At 27.6% G+C, this 26,472-nt stretch overlaps 2 protein-coding genes across 8 annotated transcripts in view; one reads left to right on the top strand and one right to left on the bottom strand.

Moving 5' to 3' along the window:
• The window catches only part of LOC127283635 (spectrin beta chain), a 53,188-nt gene that overhangs the window by 12,240 nt on the left and 14,476 nt on the right, over positions 1-26,472 (bottom strand). For 2 of the 7 annotated variants that reach the window (XM_051308629.1, XM_051308632.1), the window contains exons 2-9: positions 15,257-15,446; positions 8,517-14,423; positions 8,043-8,134; positions 7,836-7,940; positions 6,883-7,025; positions 5,377-5,426; positions 4,493-4,549; positions 2,559-2,657 (exon numbers count right to left, since the gene is read on the bottom strand). In XM_051308629.1, coding sequence (XP_051164586.1) covers positions 2,559-2,657; positions 4,493-4,549; positions 5,377-5,426; positions 6,883-7,025; positions 7,836-7,940; positions 8,043-8,134; positions 8,517-14,423; positions 15,257-15,392 — 6,589 coding nt within the window. In that variant the 5' untranslated portion in view covers positions 15,393-15,446. The remainder of the gene's footprint in view (positions 1-2,558; positions 2,658-4,492; positions 4,550-5,376; positions 5,427-6,882; positions 7,026-7,835; positions 7,941-8,042; positions 8,135-8,516; positions 14,424-15,256; positions 15,447-26,472) is intronic. The other 5 variants (XM_051308630.1, XM_051308633.1, XM_051308631.1 and 2 more) reach the window with 3 other exon arrangements.
• LOC127283681 (peroxiredoxin-2-like) lies at positions 6-1,645 on the top strand. The gene is made up of 2 exons (XM_051308700.1): positions 6-940; positions 1,126-1,645. The coding sequence occupies exons 1-2, from the start codon at positions 673-675 to the stop codon at positions 1,503-1,505; spliced, it is 648 nt and encodes a 215-aa protein (XP_051164657.1). The 5' UTR covers positions 6-672; the 3' UTR covers positions 1,506-1,645.

The following is a 26,472-nucleotide window of genomic DNA, read 5'->3' as shown; positions in this document are numbered from 1 at the left end:
TTATGAGATGACAACACATATTGAAATGATTTACTAAAGCGTTACTACTTACTTTTATATCTCTAGATCATGAATTTTGGAGTTTTTTTTTTTTTTTTTTTAATATCGAAAAAAATTCTCTTATTTTTTTTTTTATTAATATGACATTGACTCATTCTATTACAAACTTGCAAAATCTATTCATGCCACATGCTCATGCAAATGGATAATTATACATATAACTACTTTTACAATATTACTGACTGTTAACAATTACATCAATATTAAAATCAACAAAATGTAAAAAAGGATAAAATGTTTGTATACACATAAAAACTAATTAAACTGCATCCTTGAATATTTTTCAAAATAGATTTTTTTAATTTTTACTATAAACATTTTTAAAAAAAATTTTTATAGAATTTATTTTTATAAATTTTTTTCTTTATCGTAAAAATTTTTATTGATTTTAAAACAATTTTTTTTGGACATTATATTTTTTAAAAAACAAGAATTTTACTTCTCACATAATAACAAATATTTTTCAAAAATATTCAAACCAATTTTGGGAAAAAATAAAAATTTTGAATAACCTCTTTCAATTGTTTTTTTTTTTAATGAATTTCTAACCTTTTTGAAAGGGAAATTTTTTTTACTTTATTTTTATCATAAAAAAAAGGTTGAAAATTAAAAATGTCTGAAAAAAATAGCATCTGTTGTGATGAAGAATTTTCTACAGATTTTTCTACTAACATTAAAGTACAAAAAGTACCTTTATTACTTAAACAAGTCCCTAAATGGTCTGGTATAGCAGTAAAAGATGCTCAAATGTATCAAATTTCAATGCAAGATTTTAAGGACAAATATCTAATTCTTCTATTTTATCCTTGTGATTTTACCTTTATTTGTCCATCAGAATTAATTCAATTTAGTGATCGAATAGAAGAATTCAGAAATATTGGTAAAAAATATAATTATTTTTTTTTTCTTCCTTAAATTTTTCTTTTATAAAAAAAAAAAAAAAAACAATTTTTTAATTATTTTAAATTACCAAGTAATTCCTATAGTTATTTATTAAAATTAATTACAAAAAAAATGTTTTAATTATTAAATTATTAAATAAATGTTAATAAATGAAATTTCAAGGAGCAGAAATTGTTGCAATTTCAACAGACTCGAAATTTGCACATTTTGTATGGACAACAACTCCACGTAAACAAGGTGGAATTGGAGAAATTAATATTCCACTATTGGCGGATAAAAATCAAAGAATTTCAAAAGATTATGGAGTTTTAGATGAAAATTTAGGAACACCATTGGGAGCTCTATTTATAATTGATAATAAACAAATTTTACGACACATTACAATAAATGATCCAGCAATTCCACGATCAGTGGATGAGGTATTGCGTGTAATTAAAAATTCACAATTTATTGATAAACACGGTGAAATATGCCCGATGGGAATAAAGGAAAAATCACATTTACCAATTAATGATAATCGTCAAGATTTTTTTCAAATTTAAATTCCAATTTTCAATTAAAATTAAAATTAATAAAGAAAATATTTAATATCCAATTCTAAATGAAAATTTTAAAATTGTAAATTTACTATTAAATTTATATTAAATATAATTAAATTCAATCTAATAATTCTTTTTTTAAGACGATTCAATCACTTGAAATAATCTTAAATTAAAAATTGGTTATTAGCAAATAAAAATATGATTAAAATTAATTTCACTAAATTTTGAAAGATCTACAATAAAAAAAAATTATTTTGAGCTAAAATTTCTTGTCAAAATAATTACATAGTTAATATTTTGTCTTTTTTTTTGTTTAAAGTTAGTGAATAATATTGTAATTTTTAACCAATTTTTACAAAACGAAAGTTTATTTTGCTCTTGGGAAAGATTATTATCGATAATTCTAATTATTTGTTGGTTTTTGTTAAATAATATTTGGTTTTAAACAAAATTTAATTCTTTCGAAAAAATAAATAAAAAAAAAAAAATTTTTTAAATATAAAACCGCCAAAAATTATATTTTTTCAATTCGTAAATTCTTTTAAAATTGAATTTTTCCACAATTTTTAATATTTTTCATCGACAATTTTTTTTTAGACTTTTCTTATGATTTTGAACAATTAATTGTAAAGATTTTAAAATTTTCTCAAAAAATAAAATTTCTAAAATAGACAAAAAAATTTATTTTTTAAAATTTAATAACGTAAAACATTTTTAGATCCTAAATAATTTCAGGAAAAAAAAAAAATTGTTGCCTAAAACAAAAAAAAATTCAATACCTTAATATTTCAGCGGTACTTCCCTCTAAAATAATTATTATTTAACAATAAATTTTGACTGAAAATAATTTTTTTTTTTTTGAAAATTGTACAACTACAAAATTCCAAATTTTAATTATAGTTTAATTTGTTATTAAAAACAAATTTTTGTTTGAGGTTGTGTTCATGGTTCTAAATTATATTTTTCTTGAATATCGAATGGAAAGAAGAATTATATTTTTAAAAAAATGTTTTTCTTTTTGTCGAAACGATTTTTGTTGATTTTGACACTTACTTGAAGGAGCCGAAGAAATTCGTTGTTTTAATATGGTCGGAGTGCGGGGGTGCTTTTCTTCGTCCATAGGAGTAATTCTCGTGCCCTTCAGACCATGCACTACGTCATACCAATTATTAACATGCGATTTGCTCAAATAATATATACATATATAATTAATTTACTACATCAATTAATTACGAAATTATTCAATCTACAACTATACCCATTACATATTAAAGCAGATTTGAAGGAAAATTCTCAATATTTAATTTGGTAATGAATATTTCATAATTTTTAAAAATAAAAACAAACAAAAAAAAATTATTTCAGGTTTATCTACTTTAAAGACAAGCATTAAGGATGAATTGAACAAACAATCAAATAATTCAATATTCCAATTTCACATTTTCGTATTTTAAAATATGAAAACAATTTTTAATTAAAAATGTTTTTCAATAAAAAAATTTCATCGAATTTCAATAAAACGATGATTTTATTTTGTTCTTTGAAGAAAGCAATCTTATTAACAATATTTTAAATAATAAATAATTGAATTTTTAAAAACTCTTTCAATTTCCAAGAAGAATATTTCGATTTTTTTTTTTTTTTTTTAATTAAAACTTGAGGTTTTTTATTTCGATTTTTTGTCTACTTTGACGTTCAAAATTTTGTTGAAAAATCAAATAATTAAAAAGATTTTAGACATTCCAAAGGAAAATGAAAATTTTAGAAAAACTTCGAAAATTTTGTACCGTTTGTAACAATAAATAAATTTTAGGTCTGTCAACACTTTTACTTTTAAAATATAATTTTTTTTTTTCATTTAAAAATTCGAAAATAGGAAATTGAACTAACTTTTGTTTTCATTGTTTATTCGATTCTTCTTTAAAATCACTTTGTGATTACCTTAATAGTAAATGGTTTTCCAAAATCAAAAAATTACTGTTTTTGCATCTACAACTTTAATTTAAACTTGAATTTTAATTTCCAAAAATTGTTAAATTTTCAATTTTTTAATTTTACTATTTTTTTTATTATTTCCATTATTTAATTTTTAATTTATCAAACAGAATAAATCCTTTTATTATTATCCAATTTTTAGTCAAATGAAAACTAATCAATGAAAAAGTAGAATTTAATGAAAATGATAAAATGTTTAATAATAATTTTAAGAGACAATTAATCACAATATGAAATGAATTGAATGTAAGGAGATATTTAATACAATTAAATGAATATAATTAATAAATTAAAATATTGTAAAAAAAATAATAATTAATGTATAGTTAATTACTTTTTTAACATGCCAGCTTACCTTATTTAATGAAATTTTCTTTTTAATTTCTAACAAATAATTTAATAATATAGAAAATCTCACCTTTGGAAATTATTCTTAATCTCGAGAAATTAATAAAAAATTATATTATATTTCGATTTTTAATGAAATAGTTAAAAATATTAAATTATCTCTCTCTCTCTATTGTAATAATAAATAAGACATGAAAATGAAAAATTTGAATAGCACCATCACCTGAGAAAAAGCAGAAATTCGTTGCAAATCGTCTGAAATATATATCTATATAAAATAATTGAAGCAAAATGTATAAAATGCAGATTAAAGTAATATATTATACAATCAGCTTTTCAATGACGGATCCAAGATTTTCCACCACCAGAATGATAAAAAATTGTTTCATCTTGAATTCCACAAGAGATGCTAAGAGAATGATGAAAAAGTTTAATAAAATTTTTTATTATGAAATTATCAAAGGAACGAAAGAAAATGATGGAATTGGTTAAATAATGAATATAGGATAATAATAATAAAAAAAAAGAAAAATATTTTCACAAATGATTAAAAATTAAAAATAATCATTTGAGAGCGATTTTCTTTTCTTTTTTTTTTTTTGAATAATTGGCAATGCGATCAAACTTTGGCGTCGTACACTCACCTTCCTTAGGTTTTTCTTGCAGTTGCGGTGTTCGTGTAGAAGCCTTGCGGAGTGCCGCTGCAGTTTGTGCATTCCGTGCCGCATTTAGGTGCAATTTTTTTTTTTTTTTTTTTTAATAACAGGATGAGGATTCAATGGACAAATTTAGGAAAGAGTCAAATTTATGGAACAAGGAATAGAAAAAGAGGAGAAAGAACAAACGTGCTGTTAGCGAGTCATGCTTATTCAGTTATTATAAATTATCAATGAAATTAGATGAAAAAGAATGAATTCTTACATTAACATCTAAATTTCATTGTAAAAATATTTTCCATACAAATCTAACTGTTAACAACTAAATTCCCATATTTTTTTTTTACATTTCACCTCTCAAAATACTGTAACCCAGTTTGTAAAATGAAGCTCTTTGAAAAATTAATTTTGATATCGAAAATATCTCAATTTCAATGTTATTTGTCCCTGACACTTGGATTATTTTACTTCTCAATTGAAACACAAAATATTGATTTTATATATGAATAGTATTAATTTAACGGATATTTTTAAAATTGACAAACATTTATTTTCTTTCCAAATTAAGAAATTTTCTTTTACTTTCCTGGAAAGGCAAAAAAATTACAAGTTTTTCGGAATTTTTTTTCTTTTTCGAAAAAGTAAAAATAGAATGAGAAAATAAAATATTCTTTTTTTGTAAGTAATTATTTCAATTTAAAGAAGAAAATATTAAATTCAAATAATAAACAAATATTTATGTTAATACATTTTAGTTGAAGTTATTAAAATCCAATGATTTTTTTTGTGATTTAGTGAATAAAAAAAATTAATATACCATGTTTGGTGAGCAATTTTTAGAAATTTGATTTTATTGTTTAAAATAAACTTACCATGTCCATCGTCCTCTCCTCGTCCACTGGCAACTCCGTCAGCTTCAGCTCTAAATGAACAAAAAAAAAATACAGTTTTTATAAACACGAAGAAAACATTAAAGAAATACAAAGAAAACATTAATTATTATTAACTATAGAAATTAATATTTTTATCAATTCTGCCGTACGAAATAAAAACTTACTTAACTCATATTTTCGTGAAACCGAGAAAATGATGAAAGACTGTTTGTCTTAAAAAACCTAATATAATATAAATAATTCTTTAATCTAACTTCACTTTCTAGGTAAATAAATAGAGTTCTTTCTAAATCCGTTGTCAAAAATTGATTATTTAAACAAATTATATTAAATAATTGAGATAAGTGTTTTTTTACACAAGCAAAACTTAGTTAACTCGAGTTAAGGAGTGCTTTCCGAAAAGGTAGGCGAGTTCGAGCCGCCGCTCAGAAGTAAAAACTCACCTAACTCAAGCTAGCACGCGAGGTGGGGGAATAAATACACATTATAAAAAATTTGTTTTTGAGTTAAATTTTATTCTGATTGTGATTAACAAAGATTATTTTTATTATTTTTAATTTATATATTTTTTTATTATTTTATTATTTATTAATATTTTTTTAAAAATTAAATTTTAATCAACATGTTTCAGTATAAAATTTATTACAATTAAAAATGTGTAGAAGGATTGTATGAAAAAACGGCGTTATTAGTGGAAAAACATTGATTATATTTGCTTATAATATTCAAATAACTTACAACAGCTGTTTATAATTACTACAACAGTCTTTATATAATAATCAACAGTAAAAAACTATTAATTAAACTTTTTAAAAGTAAAAAAAATCAAAGAAAATTTTGTATTTTTTTCGTTTATTTTTTCACTTATTCACTTATTTATTTTTTTCTAAAGTAAACTTTTTCTAAAAAGCCGGTGCATTATTTGCAAGAATAACAAACCGGCATGATCATAGCACGCGAGATTCCGAACCAACCCGACGAGAAACCGAAGTTAAACGATGTTGAGTTGAGGAGTTTGCTTTCGAAACACAGGGTCTAGCTCACGCCACTTTTCGAAATAAATACTCACTTAACTCGAGTTAAGGTTTTCGTTTCGAAACTATGCATGAAATTCGACTACGTTTTTGACAGCAAAAATACTCAACTCGAGTTGACTGAGTTTTTGTTTCTTATATCATGCTCGAGCTACGACTTTCGGACTCCTTAACTCGAGTTAGCATACTTTTTATGTAGTATTTCTTCATTTTCTGGGTTTTCGACAATTTTTTATAATTATTTTTTTGCAATAAATAATTAAATAAAAATTTTTTAATAATACCATCAGACGCGTTTTTTTATTACGAATCCATTGATACCAAAAACTCATTTTTCGCCAAAATATGAGTTAACTAAGTTTTTACTTCGTACGGCAGAATTATATAATTAAAATTATCAAATTGTCAATTAAATAGAAATTTGATCAAAGCTTTTTTTAATTTAAATTACCGTTCACTCGTTGGTTCATCAGGACTAGTAACAGGAGTTGCTTTAGCTAGACGAGCAGCTTCTGCAGCCGCTGCTTCTTCCTTCTTACGCCTCTCCTCTTCTTCTCTCTCATGTTCTCGTCTCTTCAATTCTTTCAATTCAAACTGTAAAAAAAATTGATTACATTTTCAAGAATTAAACAAAATAAAAATTAAATAAAAAAAAACAAAAATAAAAGAAAGTTCAATTCAAAAAATTGTATATTTCTTATTTTTTAATTTCCATTTTAATTATTATATGTAAGTTTGATTATTATTAAATAAAATAATGTTATTTTGTAATTAAATTATTTTTAAGTTCATATCTTTGTAAACCTAATTATGTATTTTTAAAACTCAAATTTTTTTTATACAATCGAAACAGAGATCGAAACAACTTCATATTTTTTGGATTATTTTAAAAATAAAATACAATTTAAAAATTTTAAATTATAAAATTTTTAATTTTTATTTTTTTATAATTCAAAATTGTTCCAGAACCAAAATTTTTTTTTTTAAATTGTCTTTTAATCTCAGAAATTTTCCTCTTTATTCAATGGCAACTTTAAATCGTTTAAAAGCGAAAAATTAAATTCTAATTATATTTTCACTGAAACACTTTTTAATTATTATAATAATTTTTGAATTAAAAATACGAAAATACAAAGTTGGAGTAACATTTGTTTTGAAAAATTTTAATTTTTCCACAAAACTTTCAACGACAAAGTAGACAAAAAAAATTAGTATCATTCATTTACGAGAAAAAGTTTAAAATGAATTTATGGTTTTTTCAAGGTATAACTAAATTCACGTTTTATTTTCTCAGTTTTCAAGATTTTAAAATCGAATAATTTTGAATTATTAGGAAAAAAATTTTATCTTTAAATAAATAAATAAAATAAATAATTAAAATTATTATTTTATAATAATATTTACCGTTGTTAATCGCTCCAAAGCACTGAACCTTTCTTCTTGAGCAGCTGCTGATTTTTCAAACGCCTCGTGCTTCTTAATCAAATTTTCTACTTCGTCAATAGTGTGCTGTTCAAATAAAATTAAGAGCATTAGATACTTGAGAAAAAAATGTCATAGGTATTTAATTATTTTAATTTGCAAATTAAAAAAGAAAAAAAAAACACTTACGCCAAGTTCTTGGCTCATAAGATACGGCTCTTGAGCAATTAACCATGCTTCAGCAACCGCAGCATCTCTTGCGAATTGGTACACTTCCAAAACTAAAAAAAGGAAATTTTATTAAATACAAGAAAACATTTTTTTTTAATTTTATCAAACTTTAGAAAATATTTTAAATTAAAAAAAAAAACTATAAAAAAAAGAATTTCATTAAATACAAGAAAACGTTTTTATATCTCAGCAATAAGAAATTATTTTAAATAGAAAAATTTGGAATTTAAATTTAAAATCCCACAAAATTAATTGAATATTAATTTAAATTTATAATTCTTAAAGAAATAAAAAATTAACTTATTTTTACTATGTGCAAAAATAATTTTTGAATCAAAACAAAAAATTCGATTCGAATTGAAAAAAATGTAAATTACAAAAAGAATTTCTAGAAAAAAAAAATGAAGGAAAAATTCTAAATGAAAAACTTACTGAGTTGTAAATTTTCCCAACGTTCCTCCCATCGTTGTAATAGTGCAATTCTATGATCATTGAGCGATGACAATTTCTCTTCGATTTGTGAACTGGCATAATGATCACGTGACAAAAGTGCTTTTCCAAGTTTAATACAAGAAATAAAATTATCCTCTCGCGTATCAATTTCAGCCTTTAAACTTTGATGATTATTCATAAGTAATTCAACACCAGAAACATCTCTTGGCTTCTCCGATGTATTCATTTGTCGTACAACATCATCCATCCAAATCATAAGTGTTCTCACCATATTAAAGAATCTAAACAAATCGCCAGTATCCTCTAATTTTCCCTTTCTTCCCTCGCACAACGATTGAAGATTATTCCAAGCCGCCACAACTTCGGCCTCACGATTTGTTATTTCTTTTGCCTTATCACCAGCATAACTTGCTTGTAATTTTGCTGATTCCTCCTGTATTTGTGAGACTTGACTCTGAAGTGTTGATAAATCTTGAATGAAATTTGTATGTTTTCGTTGTAAAGCCGACACTGAACCAGCATCACGTCCCAATTCATCGGACATGGCATTTTGTTTCTCCAAAATTCTACCAAGCACATCTTTACAATCGTGGAAGAATTTATGTAGCTCACGACTCGCCGCCAACATTTGTGTACGTGTTTCAATTAATTCAAGTAAATCCTGCCACACTTCATTTAATCCATCTTTCCATTCGGCAATTGTTGCCGCATCAGAATGTGCCTTTGCAATTAATGAATCGGCAATATCATTAACAGCCGCCACTCTCTCTGTACCAATTGATTCTGTATCGCGTGCAAACTCCTTAAATCTCTCCCACAATAATGTAACATGATCATAATCCTGTCCCAATTCATGACTACCGGCAACCAATTCTCTTTCAGCAATCCATTGCTCCAAATCGTCAACTTCACGATTCAACATAAACAATTGAAGTGCTTCGTCCAATTTTGCTCGTCGTTCACCAGCTAAATCTTTCAATCCAGCGTATAATTTATCAACTTGCGATTGTTTCACTGCTATTTGATCGGCCAATGGATGTTGATCATTGGTGAGTTGTCTTGCTGTTTCACCTAATTGACGAATAGTCTCAGCATAATCCTCAACAACATGTTCCAATGATTCGTGTTTCTTCATTAAATTTTGCGCTGAAATTTCATCTTTACCACGATCATCCACCATCATGTATAATTCCTGTTCGCTCATCCATGATTCAGCTTCCGTTGCATCGAAGAAATATTGTTGTGCCTTTTCATTTTGCAATAAATGACTATTTCTTTGATCGACAGCATCCTTTAATTCCTGCCATTTTTCATTTAATTCAAAGATTAATCTCTCAAAAACTGGCGTATCCTCATGTCCTTCACTAATCAATTTCTGTCCATTATTACAAACCAAATTAATTCTAAGTTCATGATGTTCAATTTCAGTGCGCAATGATTGATTCTTCTTTTTCAGCATATGAACATTAAACAATGAATTTCCACACTCCAAACTTGTTGCCTGTGGCATTTTTTCAGCAATCCATAATTTTTCATCCTCCACATCACGTTTAAATTGGAATGCTTCTTTATTCTTTTCAAGTTGTCGTTGACGATCAACTAATGGTGCCTTGAGCTGTTCAAATCTCTGAGCAACTTTTTCCTTCTTTACTTTAATTTCTTCCATTTTCTCCTCGGGCACTGTTCGTTGTAAATGATCAGTCTGTTTATCCAATTCGGAAACTTGTCGAGCCTTAACTGCCATTTGTGTTTCAATCATCTGTTGTTTCTGCATCAAAATATTCACCGACGCCAAATCAGAACCAGTATCAGTGCTCTCTATCTGTTTCTCCAATTCGTTCATCCATGAATCAATATCGTCACAAGTTTGATGTATCAATACCTCACGATTAGCGTCAAATAATCTCTCACCTTTATCATGTGTCGTAACTTCAAGTTCCTCAAATGAATCCGCAAGTTCAGTGACTTTTGGTCCAATAATTTCCGACAATTCCGGTTTCTCTCGAATCAATTCATCAGCCGACTGTTGTAATTGTTGAAGACGATCTTTATTGCTCGCAATTTCAGCCTCAAATGCCTGATGTCTTGTCCATTTACTATGTACTGTCTTTGCACTACGATAAGTTTCATCCTGCGCCGTGATATGTTTCTCCTGTACCCATTCACCCAATTCCTCGCAATCTTGTAAAAACATTTGCAATTGCAATTGATCGCGAAGCTTTTCCATTAATTGATTTGCCTTCTCTCTATTAACATTACGACGATCATTAACACTTTCAGCTTTCTTTTTCACTTTATCAGCAGCAAAATGTCCCTCCTCAACCAAACGTCCAGCAAATTGTACAACAGAATTAATTTTCTCATCATTTGCATCCATTGTTGTCATAAATGCCTCGTGACGTTTTATCAAATTTTCAGCTTGCTCGAAATTCGTCGGTGTCTCATCCTTAGCGAGTATATGCTCCTGTTGTGAAAGTAAAACTTCCGCTTGTCTCGCGTCACGATCAAATATCTGTAAATTCAATGAATTTGACAATAAATTCTGTCGATTTTCCCACATTTGATGAAGTTCCTCCCATCCTTCCTTAAGGGCATTTAATCTCTCCCTGAGGAACATGTATTGTGTATCACCATCGCCGGCCTCGCTTGTCAATCTCTCGCCATATTCCATCATTTTTTGATAATCATCCGTATAATTATTGATCTCTTCCTTAATATTTTGATGTTGTGTCAATAATTTCTCAGCGTCTGACAAACTTGTCGGTGTATCCTCACTGGCAACGTGTGTTTGCGTTTTGGTTAACCACGCTTGGAAATGATCCAAATCACGCAGGAATCTATGCAAATCACCAGCCTCTTCCAATTTTGCATCGCGTTCCTTAAGCATCTGTGTCAATTGCTCCCAAATCGAATGTATTTGTGTAATTCTTTCACGTATAACAGCTGCCTCTTCTGGATGATCTTGTTCAATAAGTTGCGCTTCTTTCTCCAATGCATCGAGTTTTGCTTGAATTGCCGCCAAATCACGTTCCATTCCACTGAGTCGACGCTGCAAAGTCATAACTCCCGTCAAATCCATTTCAAGACTATCAGTCTGCTGTAGAATACGTTTCTTATCCTCAATCCAAGAAACAGTTTCACGACACTCAATATGGAATGTTTGTACACCATGAGCTGAATTCAATGCCTCACGTTTACCTTCCGCCTTCTCACGTAATTCCGCCCATTTTTGATTCAATTCATTCTGTCTCGCGACAATCTGTTCAGAATTTGGATGTTCCACATGCAACAATTGTCTCGCCAATTGATTAACCACAGCAACACGCGATGCATTTGCATTCATTTCCTTCTCAAATCCATCATATCTATGCTTCATTATTTCCACATCCTCGATATCCTTCGCCGGTACCATTGTATCCAACATTCGATTCTTCTCACCTATCCATTGTTCAACACCATCCGATTCACTAAACAATTTATAAAGCGAAAGAGCGTCCAACAATCGTTGTTTTCGTAATTTTGCCAATTCAAGTAATTCCTTATATCTCGAATCAATTGACGCCAATCTCTCCAAAACCTCCGGCGATTTTGCATCCTGTTCACCGAGTTGCGACGCCTGCACATGTAACTGATCAATTGTCGATCCATAATTCTTCAATTCATCAGTAACATCCTTATGTTTCTTCAACAATGATTGCACATTAGCCTCATCTCTACCAACATCTTCCGACGAAACCAAACGCAATGTATCCAACATCCAAATATCAACATCGTCAGCGTCGGCAAACAATTGATGATAATCAACAGCCTCCTCGAGACGTTTACGTCGAAATGCCGCCAAATCAAGCAAATGATTCCACATTGACAAAATTTCTTGCAATCTCTCCTGAATACGATCAGCGCCAAAATGTTGCTGACGCACCAATTCACCGCCAACATCAGCAACCGACATCAATTGCATCTCATGCGATTGTATTTCATTCAACAATGCCTTATGTTTCGACAACAAAAGATTTATTGTCGTTAAATCATGACCAATATCGCCCGTTGAAACAATTTGCTCATTCTCCTTAATCCAATTCTCCTCATCGGCCATATCCCAATAAAATTGCCAAAGTTTACGCGATTCCTCAAGTCTCGCTCGTCTCTCAAGTGCCAAACGCACAAGTTCCGTGTAAGCATCCTGCAATTGTTGTACACGTTCCACAATAATTGTCGGATCACATGGACGATAGCCCTCGCCCTGTTCCAAAAATCTCTGACTCTGATGAACAACCGCTTTTACTCTCTCGCCCAAAACATTAATATCCGCCTCAACCAACGAATGTTTCTGCAACAAATCCTCAACTCCCATCAAATGTTTACCATAATCATCAGTCAATAAACGATTCTTAATCTCCTCCATACTATCAAGAATATACAACATCTCTTGAAAGTTCTGCTGCAATTGCAATGACATTTCAAGCCTCGTTCTCCTGGCCCTTAATAATTCAAGCAAATAATTCCACAAACGCAATACATTATCCTTACGCGCATTAATTCTCTCAATATCATGATAATTCTCCGCCTCTAATTCTTGTGAAACTGCCATAACCGCCTGCACACGTTCTTCATATGCAAAAATATCAGTTTCAATAGCCTCATGTTTTTTCGCTGCCGCCTCAACTGCCGCAAGATCAAAACCAAAATTATCCTGCGATACAAGTCGTTGATTCTCCGAAAGCCAAGTCTCACGCATACTCGCCTTTCTATTAAATCTCGCTGCCAATTGTTCCAATTTCTCCTGACGTATAAGCTCCTCTCTCAATGCCAATTCACGTTCATGTTCAGCTTTTTCCAATCTCTCCCATGCTTTATTAATATCCGATATCATTTTACCCTCTTTTGGTGTATATGGTTTTTGATTATTGGCTCTCATTTTCGATTGCAATGTAAATAACAACACCTCCAAATTACCCTTCTCAACAAATTTCGGCGGTTTCTCAACAGTACGATAATTCGAAAATTGTGACAATTGCGATTGTACACCAACCAATGAATTAGCAAATCTCCTATCACCCAATGCATCAATTGTCGATTCAATCCATCGTAATAATTCACTTGTCAAACTCTCATATTCATGTATCATTCTATCATTCTCCATTGCAATACCAACAACCTTACCAATTCTTTTACCCTGAACTGTTTCCTGCTTCATTTTTGAAAAATAATGATAATACGTCACCACATATGTAATAATTGATTTCTCATCGGGATGATCGACAAATATATCTTCAGCGTCAAGTAGTTTTATCAAACCAAGTTTATCCTCAGCTACATTAAATGCATTATTAAGATTATAAATTGCATTTGATTTTGATAATCTATCAAATTGTATTAAATCAGAACGATGTTTGTGTATTATTGCATTAAATGCCAAACCATCGCGCCATGATGTTGTGAAATTTCTCACATTAACATTATGATAACCAGCTGTTTTCATTTGACACCACAATAATAGTGCATCTTTTGCCGATTTTGTCTCTTGATTGTCTGTCTCTTCAATTGTGATATCTTGAATTTGAAAACGTAATATAATTGTCCATATGAGACCTAAACTTAAACGTGGATTACCATCGACAATATCGTGTGATCCCATATTTTCAAGATGTACTCTTTGTTCACGTAAAAATTGCAATGCCTTGTCAACATTTTCTAAACAATGAATACGCATTTTACCCTTTGTTGGTCGTGGTAAACGTTCGCCTGACAATATTTCTAATAGTTTTATTAACATTTTTCCATCGCGAAGATCAACATAGAGATCACCTATTCGACAGGAGCATCTCACTAAATGGGAATTGACCCATTTTTGAAAGGTTTTTTTCTGCACTGATTCACGTTCGCCTGGAGAATAATTTTTAATATAAGTGATATTTAATTATTTCTATATATTAAGAAAAATTAAATTAAAACAATTAGGAAGTTGAATCAGTAAAGTGAAAATTTTCAATTGTAATCCATTTATACCAAAATTAATTTTCTGAAAAAACCAAAATTTTGGTCAAAAAAAAAAAACCAAACAACATTTTTGAATTATAAAAACTTTAATTTAAAAAAAACAAATATATTTGTTTTTTTTTAAATTTTAACTTTTTATACTTAAAAAAAATGTTTTTTGGTTTTTTTTTGCTCAGAATTTTGAGTTTTCAAAAAAAAAAAACAAATTTGTACACAAAATAAACGAAATAATTTTTTGGTCTATAAACTTTTTAAAAATTACTTTCGTAATAAAAAATAAAAAACTACATTATTGAATGAATTATTCATTTATTTTTTACTACAGATAACAATATTTTATACTAAAATTGGAATTTAAAAAATTTGTAAAAATTTTTTAGTTTATTTGAACGTACTGAAATTTCAGGTACATGTTATCAATTTAAAATGAACTTATCATTTTAATGTAATCAAATATTTTTTTGGGACAAATGAATCAGTCCTAAAAATTCATTAGTAAGAATTTTGTTTGATAAAATTTCATTAGATAAATTTTTTTAGCCGAATTTTTAATTCTTTGAATTTATATTTAAGGAAATTTCTAATGATTTTTTTTTTTTTTTTGAATTATTCATGCTTTTCAAAGAATTAATATAAAAACTGAAAGTTGGTTAAAAACCAAAAAGTATGAAATGTAAATAAAATAATAAATAAATTAATTAATTAATTAAAAATCTTACCTGCAAGGGCCTTAATTCGAGAACGTTCAAAAAGTCTTGAACTGGAATTTCCTCCATCGTATTCGTACTCGTCGACAATCTCCTGTTGTGGCGTCGATTCCCAACCGGAACGCACCACTGAGATGTCGGTCGTCATTTTGCTAATCGGACCAACAGCTCACTGATTCTCTACCCTTTTTTAAGGGCACTTCTGTAACAAAATAATAAAGATTTTATATTCATTGGCTTTCATATACAACTTCAACTTTTTTTTTTTTTTTTTTTATCAATTTCTATATATTTTTGAAATCGTGGAAACCGAATCCGTAGTCCATTTTACCCCATCATGTCAGGATTTTGATATAACCTCAAAAAGATTTCTCAGCCTCATAAAAAATGAAAATAATTCTTTCTAGTGGGTTATCACCTGAAAAAATTATAATTTTAAGAATATTTTCTTGGCACCTATTTAAGAATATTTCCCATGCATTTTATTCTTAAAGTTAGAATATAATATTCTTAAAATAAGAAACATTCCTTAAATTATAAATTTTTTTCTTTTCTCTGTAGAATATTTTTTAATTTAAGAATTGTTTTTTATTTTAAGAATATAATGCATGGAACATAATCTTAAATAGGCGACAAGAAAATATTTTTTTAGATTTTATTTTTTTTAGTGGCAGACTATACTTATTTTGTTTTTGGGTTGCTGAAACCAAATCCTAAATCCATTTTACCCCATAATGTCAGGTTTTTAATATAACCTCGAAAAAAAGAGGAAAAATGCCGCATACCAGAATTATTTTTTATGTTTCTGTAAAGTCTTTTTGAGGACGATTCTGCAGTACGCAAAGTTTATGATCAACGATTAAAAGTCAATTTTTATTTAACACTGAAATTGTAAAATTGTTTGCTAAAAAAAATTATTTGTTTTATAATTTGTTGATTAATAATCACTACAAGAAATATTTTTCAGGCAAAAAATTATAAAATTTTTCATTCTAAAAAGTTATTTCTTTAAAAATCGTTTATCATAATCGTTGCGTACTTCAGCTTTGTTTTTGAGGTTACGTCAAACGCCTGACATGATGGGGTAAAATAGACATCAAATATGGTTTCTAGCGACCCTAAAAACATATGGTAAATATATCCTTATGCCCAAGACAAAATTATTTTTTTTCTTTTTGTTTACTGTGACATTTTGAGGTTATGTCAAAAATTTAAGGTGATAGGGTACCCGTGTGGAAATTAATCGTTGAAGTCGAGCTATAGCTAGCGCTACCACTGGATTCGTGATGGCAGTCTAGCCTAGCGATTTCACATAATGCAGAAAAATTATTTAGTAATTTATGGAAATTTATGAGGTAATTTATGAAATTTTGAGGTAATTTGTAATTATAATACAAACAAAATTCAAGATTCAAAAACTATTGCAGAAAATTTACGTGGTAATTTACGGAAATTTATGCGGTAATTTATATTAATATATAAAAGAAAAATTTGAAAATTAATTTTGGAAATTTATAATCTCCATGAAGTTGGCGTCGACGCTAAGCGCCGAAAACGGTTTTTGACAGGACTAAAAATGTTAAATTATTTTTTTTTTTAAAGATTTTCGATCCAAATAATGCCTTGAGAAATACTTTTCAAGGTATTATGTGGACCCAAAACTTTTTTAAAAATGATTTGATACTTTTGGTCCGTGAAAAATAATTATCGACGCCAACTTCATGGAGGTAATTTAAAGGTAGTTTATGAAATTTTTAAGGTCATTTATAATATATAAAAGAAAATTTTAAAAACTAATTTTGGAAATTTATAGGGTAATTTATTAAGAAAATTTAATGGAAATATAAATTATGTTGTAATGTTGAAAATTATTTTTTGTACGTGACTGTGTAATCAATGTTAATTATATAAATAACTGAGATATTATCTTAAACAATTCAGATTAGATATTATTTTATATATATACATAATTAAAATATAATTATTATTATAATATAACTAAAATAATAAACTAATATTGATAAATGTGAAGAAAATCAAGCGAAAAAATTACATTCATTTTCAAATGTAACAGGTGTCTTATGAATTTTGTATTATAATCTTTACATAACATGAGTATTCTAAAAATACATTCCTCCTCAATGTACTCAAGCAATTACTGAGTCATTTAACAAGCATAATCCTTCTTTTTTCGAGATGATAAATATCAATAAAAAAAAAAAAAAGTGGAAGGGGGAGACCTGCTGCTTTGGGTGTGGCAAATAAACATCGGTCATATAATGTCACGTGTCAAGTGTTATCAGCCAAGTTTAAAAGTCAAACTGTTTGCTTTTATTTTTCCTCTAAATGGAAATAGACACGAGACTTGAAAATCGATTTCTGAATTAAATTCAACACAAAAATATATAGTTTAATAGTAAACTTATATCGTCTAAAGAAAATTGTATATATATATATATATATATATGTGTATTCTTCCTAGCCGCGCCCAGTGCATTGACTCTTTGTCAACTATAGTCTATAATCTTTTTTATTATATAAAAATATAAAAGTAATAAATTCAGACTAGACGATATAAAGATTATTCACGATAAAGTTCATCAATATCAGTTGAATTTATTGCAAATTGGTATATAGAAATTTGTATTCAACTAAATGTAAATATATATGTGCGTGGGCATTGAGAACCATCATCGTACGATTACATCATGTGCGTGATGTCACATAAGCAAAATATATATATACATACACGACTTTGGAGTCGAATTTGTAAATAGTACTAGCAAAGGTAAAATCTTTCATGTACAGTTTTATTGAACAAGGCTCACGTGCTTGTTGGATATATCTAATATTGTGTTTTTTATAGGTCATAAACTCGATGGAGAAAAAAAAAATTATTAAAATTATTTTCTCTATTTGCAATTTTTCAAGGTCATTTTATAAAAAGACAGAGAAAACATTTATATGAAGGTTTTTCCAAGTCAAGGTGTACAAGCGATGAAAAACGATCGAATTGTCAAAACAATTTTTGTTATTTTCTTTTCCTTGTACAAATAGAATTGAATTTTAAACAATTTTTTTTTTTCTAAAGAATTATCGGCACGCATAAATAATATAAGTTCTAAATATTATTAATTAGAATTTTATTTAATATATAATTATTTTTAAGTCGAATTTTTATTTGTTCGAATTATTTTGCAGAATTTTCATTAAAAACCGATTTTTTACATTACAGAAATTTTATATAACCAAAAATTCAGTTTACAGAATTTTTATTTGTTCATTGCATAGAATTTCCTATTAGAAGGATTTTCGACTTATTATTTGATATAGGATTTCCATATAACCAATTTTTGCATGTAGCAGAATTTCTAATTCGCGATAGAATTTTCATTTTATCCGAAATTATAAAGGCGCTGTCACACCTTTTTGGCTGCCTGCAGGTTACCATGGCAACGCATGAGAGTGAGTGCGACAGAAAATTTGAATATACAAATTTTCAAATTTTCTCTCTCACTCACACTCGTGCGTTGCCATGGTAACCTGCAGGCAGCCAAAAAGATGTGAGTGCGCCATAAATATCCAACAAACATAACCTACAAAAAGATTTTGGCGCGATTTTTAAAATCATCCAATCAAAAATTATCCATAAAATTATGATTGGTTGATTTTAAAAATCGCGCCAAAATCTTTCTGTCGATTGTTTCTTCGGATATTTGCAATTTCGGACAAATGAAAATTCTATCAATTAGAAATTCTGTTACATTATTTTTTTTCAGTTAAGTAAATAAACTTCTGCAATACGAAAAATCGATTTTATATGAAAATTCTATCAAATAATAATTCAAAAAAATAAAAATTCGTCTAAACAAAAAATTTTATGCAATGAAATTTTATAAAATAAAAATTCTAAAAAAATGATTTTTAGAACTTATTCATGCGTCCCGAATTATCATCATTTTAAGTTGTTAACATTGTTAATTACTTTTCAATTATCACTATATTAGTTTACTACTACGATAGTTTTTTTAATTTAATAATATTTTAACGTAAAAAATTTATTAACGTAAACTTACTTTTTTTTATTTATTGTTCTTCTTATTTTTTACTTAAAGATTTTTTGTAATTAATTTAAATGACATCAGACAAATATAAAAAAAAAACGAAATTATTGAAATTATCTTTTATATTATTTTCGTAAGTTATGTAATAACACAGCACCTGAAAATATTTAAGTTTTCAACAGATGAGATCATTGCAAGAAACAAGTGAGCTTTATCATGTGATACAATATATAAGTCTTCTATTAAGTATCATCATCTTATAAGCAAACATTGATCAAACATTTATAATAGTCTCTGTGTGTAATAATAGTAAAAATTTAAACTTGAGGAAAATTTTCCAAACTTTTCACTGATAATATTTACGATAATTTTTTTTCTATATAAAAAAAATAGAATCCTATATATAAAATGAAAAAAATATTTTTAACTTTTTTTAAATTAAAATCGTTAATTATTATCGGAAAAATATACGAAATCATTAAAAAGAAATAAAAGGCAATGTTTTTCGACATAACATATATATCTTATCAGAAAGATAATTGTAGGCGACTAAAGAAAAAAAAAAAACTCCTACTAACTAATATGGAAGGCCTATAGAGTTGCATTTCACCTGATGAGAAAGGAGAGAAACGGTCCAGCGACATTCTTAAATTGTCAACTCTTGGGTACTTGTTTAAAACCATCTTTTAAATAGTATATATATGTTCAGATCTGTCATTCCAATTGACCTTTTAGATTTGTTCTACTCATAAATTATTTATGACTTATAAAGTTCTACAGCGGGTCAAACATATAAAATTAAACATCTCACATAAATTTTAATTGAACTTTTTGTTTTTTTTCTGAGCGCCTTATAAACAGCCGCACTCAAAAAAAAAAAAAAAAAAAAACTTCCTGTATATATGATAATATTTAATTGCATCACAAAAATAATTGACCAATTTATCAGGTAAAAACGATTTTAATTTTTTTTTTTTAATTATCAATAACAATATATTTATGATCAAAAGCGAAAGATAACTAAAAAAGTAAATTAAATAGAAAGGTAACTAAGAATAGAAACGTCTATACAAATGATAACTAAACACCTGATATCTAAAAATAAGGATAACTGAAAAAATGATACTAAAAATAAAGATAACTAATGTAATTCAGACTTTAAAACGTTTTCGACATTAAAAAATTACATAAATTAAATGATTAAAAATTTAAATTTTAAAATGGTTTAAAATTTTATTAAAGATTTTGAAAATTGTTGTAAGAATCTGAGTTCTAACTATTATGTTTTCAAAAAAAAAAATATATATATTACTATACAAATTGTTACAAAAATAACATTTTTGAAAAAACAAAATGGCATTCCTAACTTCTTCCACATTTCGAGGCCTGGTACTAATTAAAAAAAAAACCTGATTAAAAATAAAGATAATTAAAAGTAATGAAACAACAGAACTTAAGATAATTATAATATAAAAAGAGTATAAAGGTATATATAACTGAAACAATATAAAAATATAAGGTATAAATTAAAAGTGTGTTTAATCTGATTCCCTGGGACTATATATATGCGAAGGAAATGAAGTGACTCGTTAATTAAAGATAATTAGCCCCGAAAAAATACAGCATTTATCTTTATAAGTTAATTCCGCACCCACAGGATGATCATTAATTAATTGACCCTGTCAACAGTGCATTATCAACTTTGTTCCGGACAAGCCCGTGTCGCATATGATGCAACATAAAAGTTTATTGTCAATCGATTGGCGTCAAAAGATACCCTTGGAAAACATCCAGACGCCAATGATGATGATGATAATGATGATCAAGTAAAACCCTGTGACAAATTAGGGACACCCACGTTGATCACGAAATAGACAATATTTTATACCTCAGCGTGAGATACAACATGAATTTTTCATCCTCTCTCTCTCCCTCTCATTCAATTTGAATTTCCAGTGACAATAAAAATTATTTTATGGATCATTCCAGTGAAATTCGACTAAAATTCATTCCTTTTTGGAGATTCCTATCATCGAAAGTGTTTTACTTTTTTTTAAATAATTTTTTTAAAAATGTAACAGGTTACGCTGCCAAACATAACCCATTTTACAACAACTCACTAAAAGTTATTGTAAAATGAAAATAATTAATTTCTTTTTATTATTTTAAGTATATATTTACTAAATTCATTAGAATTGACGTTAATTAACTTGAAATTACTCACCAAAATAGTTAAATCGGTATTTTTTCGATCTTGCAGAGTGTTGAGTACGCCTTTTTCTGTAACGCATATCTTTTGTGGAGAAAATAGAATTAAAAAAAAACCTTTTGAATTTAACTAATACTAACACTATACGTCCGTTTTATTTTGAATTTTTGTGGGCACTCTACTGGTTACTTTTTTATTAAACTTTAAAAATTAGATAAATTTAACCTGATTTTCATTTAATTTTTGTTTTCACGATTGAACTGAAGTTCATCATCGCTTTGTCGTTTGGAAAAAGATTAATTTTTGGAAGTATGAAATTTTGAAATTTACAAATTTTACAAATTTAAATCTATAGCAATTTTTAGTAAACATTTTTAAAAATAAATTTCATTAAATAATTTAATAATAGCTATTATTAATCATGTTTATAGTAATATTAACTGAAAAATAATGTAAACAATTAAAAATATATATTTGAATCGTTATTATAAAGAATTTTGTACGTAAAATAATTTTTTTTCATATCCAAGAATAAATTTAAACGGCACATTCTGCTATTCTCTTTATATCTATAAAATTTAGTTATTACGGTTTTTGGAAATATATGCATTTAATTTTGCTTTTTTTATGAGATTAAAAAAAAGTACGTTTCAGATAATATAAACATATAATCATAAAGTAATAAAATATAATGTAATTTACATTATATTTTATTAATATATATATATAATATTTTATTAATATGTAATTAATTGATAAATAGTTTAAAAAATATTAAACCGTGTTTAATATTTTTTGAACCATGTTTGAATAAAATTGCAATAATAGAAAATTTAAGTGGATGAACTTCAGTTTAATCGTGAAAACAAAAATTCAAATTAAAACGGACTTACAGTAATAGTAGTAATTAAATTCAAAAGGATTTTTTTAATTTCCATTTTTTTCCACAGAAGATATGCATAAAAGAAAAAGGCATACATAACACTTTACAAGATAGAAAAAATACCGATTTAACTATTTTGGTGAGTAATTTCAAGTTAATTAACGTCGATTCTCGAAGCTGAAGTACGCAACGTTTATATAAACGATTTTTAAAGAAATAATTTTTTAAAATGAAAAATTCTATAATTTTTTGTCTAAAATATATTTCTTGTAGTTTTTATTAATCAAAAAATTATAAAAAAATAATTTTTAGGCAAAAAATTATAGAATTTTTTACATATTTAAAAAAATTATTTTAAAAAAAGTAAAACACTTTCGATGATAAAAATCTCCAAAAAGGAATTAAATTGTATTCAATAACATTATATTTTAATTCCAGCGATTTTGGAAATTATCGAGCAACCGGCTCTAGTTGAATTTCACTGGAATATGACCCTTATAAACAAATTTAGACCTATAAAATCTCCTTTTTTAAAGAAATAATAAAATAATTTAACATTTAAAAAAAAGTTAAAATTTTTTTTTGTTTTTAATCTACACCTTTTCTTTTGAGTGAATTACATTTTCTCTCAGCGGAATAGCCCATTCAGTTCTGTACTTATAAAAAGAAACAGTAAATTTTCGAAATTACACTTTGAAATATATATCAATTTCATTGTTTTATTTTTCTTCTCTGATTTTAATCTTCACGAAAAACAATGAAGTTTCTTTTTTTATGTTTTAATAGATGCTATAGAAAAACTGGCGGTGATTTCACATGAAAAAACATTTTTTTTTTGTATTACTTTGTACAGCTCAACTAAATGGAATTTATTTTCCAATTGCGTATTTACGTATCTTCATTTATGCGAAATTTTATTTGTCCGAATTGTTATTTAAAAGAATTGTTAAAACGCTGATTTTTCATATAACCGAAATTGCAAATGAGCGAATAAGAAACGGACAAAAATATTTTGGTGTAATTTTAGAAACAATTTTTGAATTTTAGAAAACAGAAATTACCACAAAAATTGATCATTTGTAATTTCGGTTAAATGAAAATTCGACGTTTTAAAAATTCTATCCTAACCGACAAACATACCTAGCCTACAAAAAGATTTTGGCGCAATTTTTAAAATCAACCAATCAAAAATTATCCATAAAATTGTGATTCGTTACTTTTGAAAATGACGCCAAAATCTTTCTGTCGATTGTTTGTTCGGAAAAATCGGGCAAATGAAAATTCTATCAATTAGAAATTATCTTGAATGATTTTTCGGTTAAGTATAAATTCTGTTGTATGAAAAATTGGTTACACCGCACGAGAAAAGGGACCTATCCCCGAAATAACATTATGGGCTCAGTTTTCCGTGCAGCGTCACATATGTAAATTCTACCAAATAATAATTCGAAAAAATGAAAATTCTATGCAATGAAATTCTTCCTAATAAAAATTCAATAAAACGGCTATTATGTTAAATGAAAATTCGAGCAGATAAAAATTCTGTCAAATGAAAATTCGAACAAATATAAAAATTCTGTGAAGTGAATTTTCGGTTATATAAAAATTCTGTAAAATATAGAAAATCGGCTGAAAGAAAATTCTGCAAAATAATAATTTGAACAAATAAAATTCGGCTGAATGAAAATTGCATATCTAATGAAATTCTATCAAATAAAAAATCTAAAAATAATTTCCCTCCTCTAAAAATAACACTACCTGTATATCGAAATCACTTTGTTTTTTTATAGCCAATAATCATGTCCTTATTGTCATCGCAGGACATATATATATATATATGTGTGTGTGTGTGTGTGAACAATATTAACTATCGGTGAACAAATGAATGGCATTCCTAAACGTCTGGCAACCAGTTACATCGAATTAAGAGCAATTACGCAAGTGGCGTCATACTTAATGACATGCGGGCCGACATTGTGTTACATATGGATATAGGTACCATACTTGAAAAGTAGGCGGTGTATAAGATGAATCATAAAGTGAATGACACGATAATCGCGGAAGGTTAAGTTTACCAAGTGTCTTGTTTGTGTTAAGGTTGAAGTAACCAGCAAGTGGAGCGTGCACAATATATATACACAAGAGAAAGATAGAGTTGTAAAATTGAAGGGAAAAAAAAGGACAAAAAAAAACGCAGAGTCTCATGTATACGCTTCTGCGTCGAGGGAATAGACCACTTTTCTCTCAACGGATTTCAATCTTTCAACTGATTTCTTCATAAAAACAAATGTCTTGATGATGGAAGACATTATCTCTTTTAAGACATTTTTTGATGTCTTACTTTTGTGAAAAACGTACATTTGAAGGTTATGTTCACAGTTTTCTTGAAGGTATCAAATTTGATTCTAAAATTTGGTTGATTTGGACAAAAATTTGGTCAACCCCATAAGTTCACGATTTTGCCGTAACATTAATGAATACTAAATTTGAGATACGAATCCAAAAAAAGTTGTTTTTCTTATCTTAGGGTCTGATCATGTTTACTATATGTTTTTGGGATCATTGAATGCGAATTCGAGGCCCATTTAACCCCATTACTTCAGGATTCTGCAATAATCTCAAAAAATGTGTTTCTAATGGTTTTTTTCTGAGGTTATGGCAGAATCCTTAAGTGATGGGGTTAAATGAGCCTCGGATTCAAATTCAGGGACCCCAAAAACATGGTTAGACCTCCAGATCAGAAAAAAAAATTTAGGATTCTTATCTCAAATTTAGGGTTTTTTGAAATTATGGCAGAATCCTGAACTGAAAGGGTCAACCAAATTTTTGTCGAATCAACTATTTGGCTCAATTGAATTATTTCTAAATTCGAAAAATTTATTAAAATAAACGTGTTAATACAAAAAATTGTATATTTGGTTCAAACAAAACTCATCTCTGAGTGTAAATGTCAGAAATAATAAAAAATTGTATTCATTTTTCTGAGAAATTTTCTAGAAAATACTATTCGACACCCAATTTTTCATCTCGTTGTGATTAAATTACAAATCAAAATAAAGTTCAATTAACTAAATGGATTTAGTATTTATATATATAACTTGGGAGGAAAAATAGTCTCTATATCTAATAAATTTTCAAAGACAATAAATAGTGTTAAATAAACTCAAGCAGATTCAATTGCCTCTACGTGGCCTCGACACACATTTCGAGTTAGTTGGAAGGTGATTATACAAAAAGTTACTTTGAAGTAAAACCGACACGGCATGTAGATTAATATAAACTTTTGCAAATTGCTTTATAAAAATATTTTTTGAATAGAATAATTCTCTGTATATAGTTTGTACCGAGGATAATTCTGTTACTAGGTCGTGAGTCCTGAACCTTTAAAAGATAGGACATAACCTTATTTCTCTTCTTCTTCTTCTTCTTCTACTTTGTGAATTGAGAGAAAAAGGTCGACTTTTGTGTTGGTATACACATTTTGATGAAAGAGTAAATGTAAGACGAGACGCACGTGCACAGTGTTACTATTGATTTTCTGACTGCAGTCACCGCGGCGCCGGTTTCCAGGTCTTCATCCACACTGTATACACCTATATAACGACCCATGAGAAATTCTACACCCGTGACTATCATCTCATCAATTTTTTTTTGTCCGAGCAATCAGTGAACCTCGCGTCAAACGTATTCCTGCGATGACAAGTTTTCTATATATATATATATGTATATAAAAATTACGAATATTTTTTTATAATTCTGACGCATATTTATTTTAAATATTCTTGAAATTTGAAACATTAAATTATGAAAATATTTTCTTGATTAATTCAACAAAAACACACTCATTTATCATATTAAGATTCGCAGTAGCAAAAAGAAAAAACTTTAATCCATTATGATTTGCAAAACATCAGGAAAAACACAGCCACACAAAAAAATTAACAAGTTCTGATCTGGGGGGTCTGACTATATGTATTATATATTTTTAGGGACGCTGAATCTGAATTCGAGGTCCATTTAACCCCATCACTTCAGGATTTTGGATCGAATTCGAATTCAGATTCAGCGTCCC

The sequence above is a fragment of the Leptopilina boulardi genome, unplaced genomic scaffold (genome assembly GCF_019393585.1).
Source record: "Leptopilina boulardi isolate dan_hultmark-lab unplaced genomic scaffold, ZJU_Lbou_2.1 LbouV2_310, whole genome shotgun sequence".
Lineage (NCBI taxonomy): Eukaryota > Metazoa > Arthropoda > Insecta > Hymenoptera > Figitidae > Leptopilina > Leptopilina boulardi.
The sequence above is the reverse complement of the archived record's forward strand: the minus strand, read 5'-3'. Positions and strand labels throughout refer to the sequence as shown.

Excerpts from the sequence above, each read along its gene's own strand:
- LOC127283681 (XM_051308700.1), top strand. The coding sequence starts at position 673 with ATGTCTGAAAAAAATAGCATCTGTTGTGATGAAGAATTTTCTACAGAT. Across the intron at positions 941-1,125 it reads AGAAGAATTCAGAAATATTG|GAGCAGAAATTGTTGCAATT; the intron begins GTAAAAAATATA and ends TGAAATTTCAAG.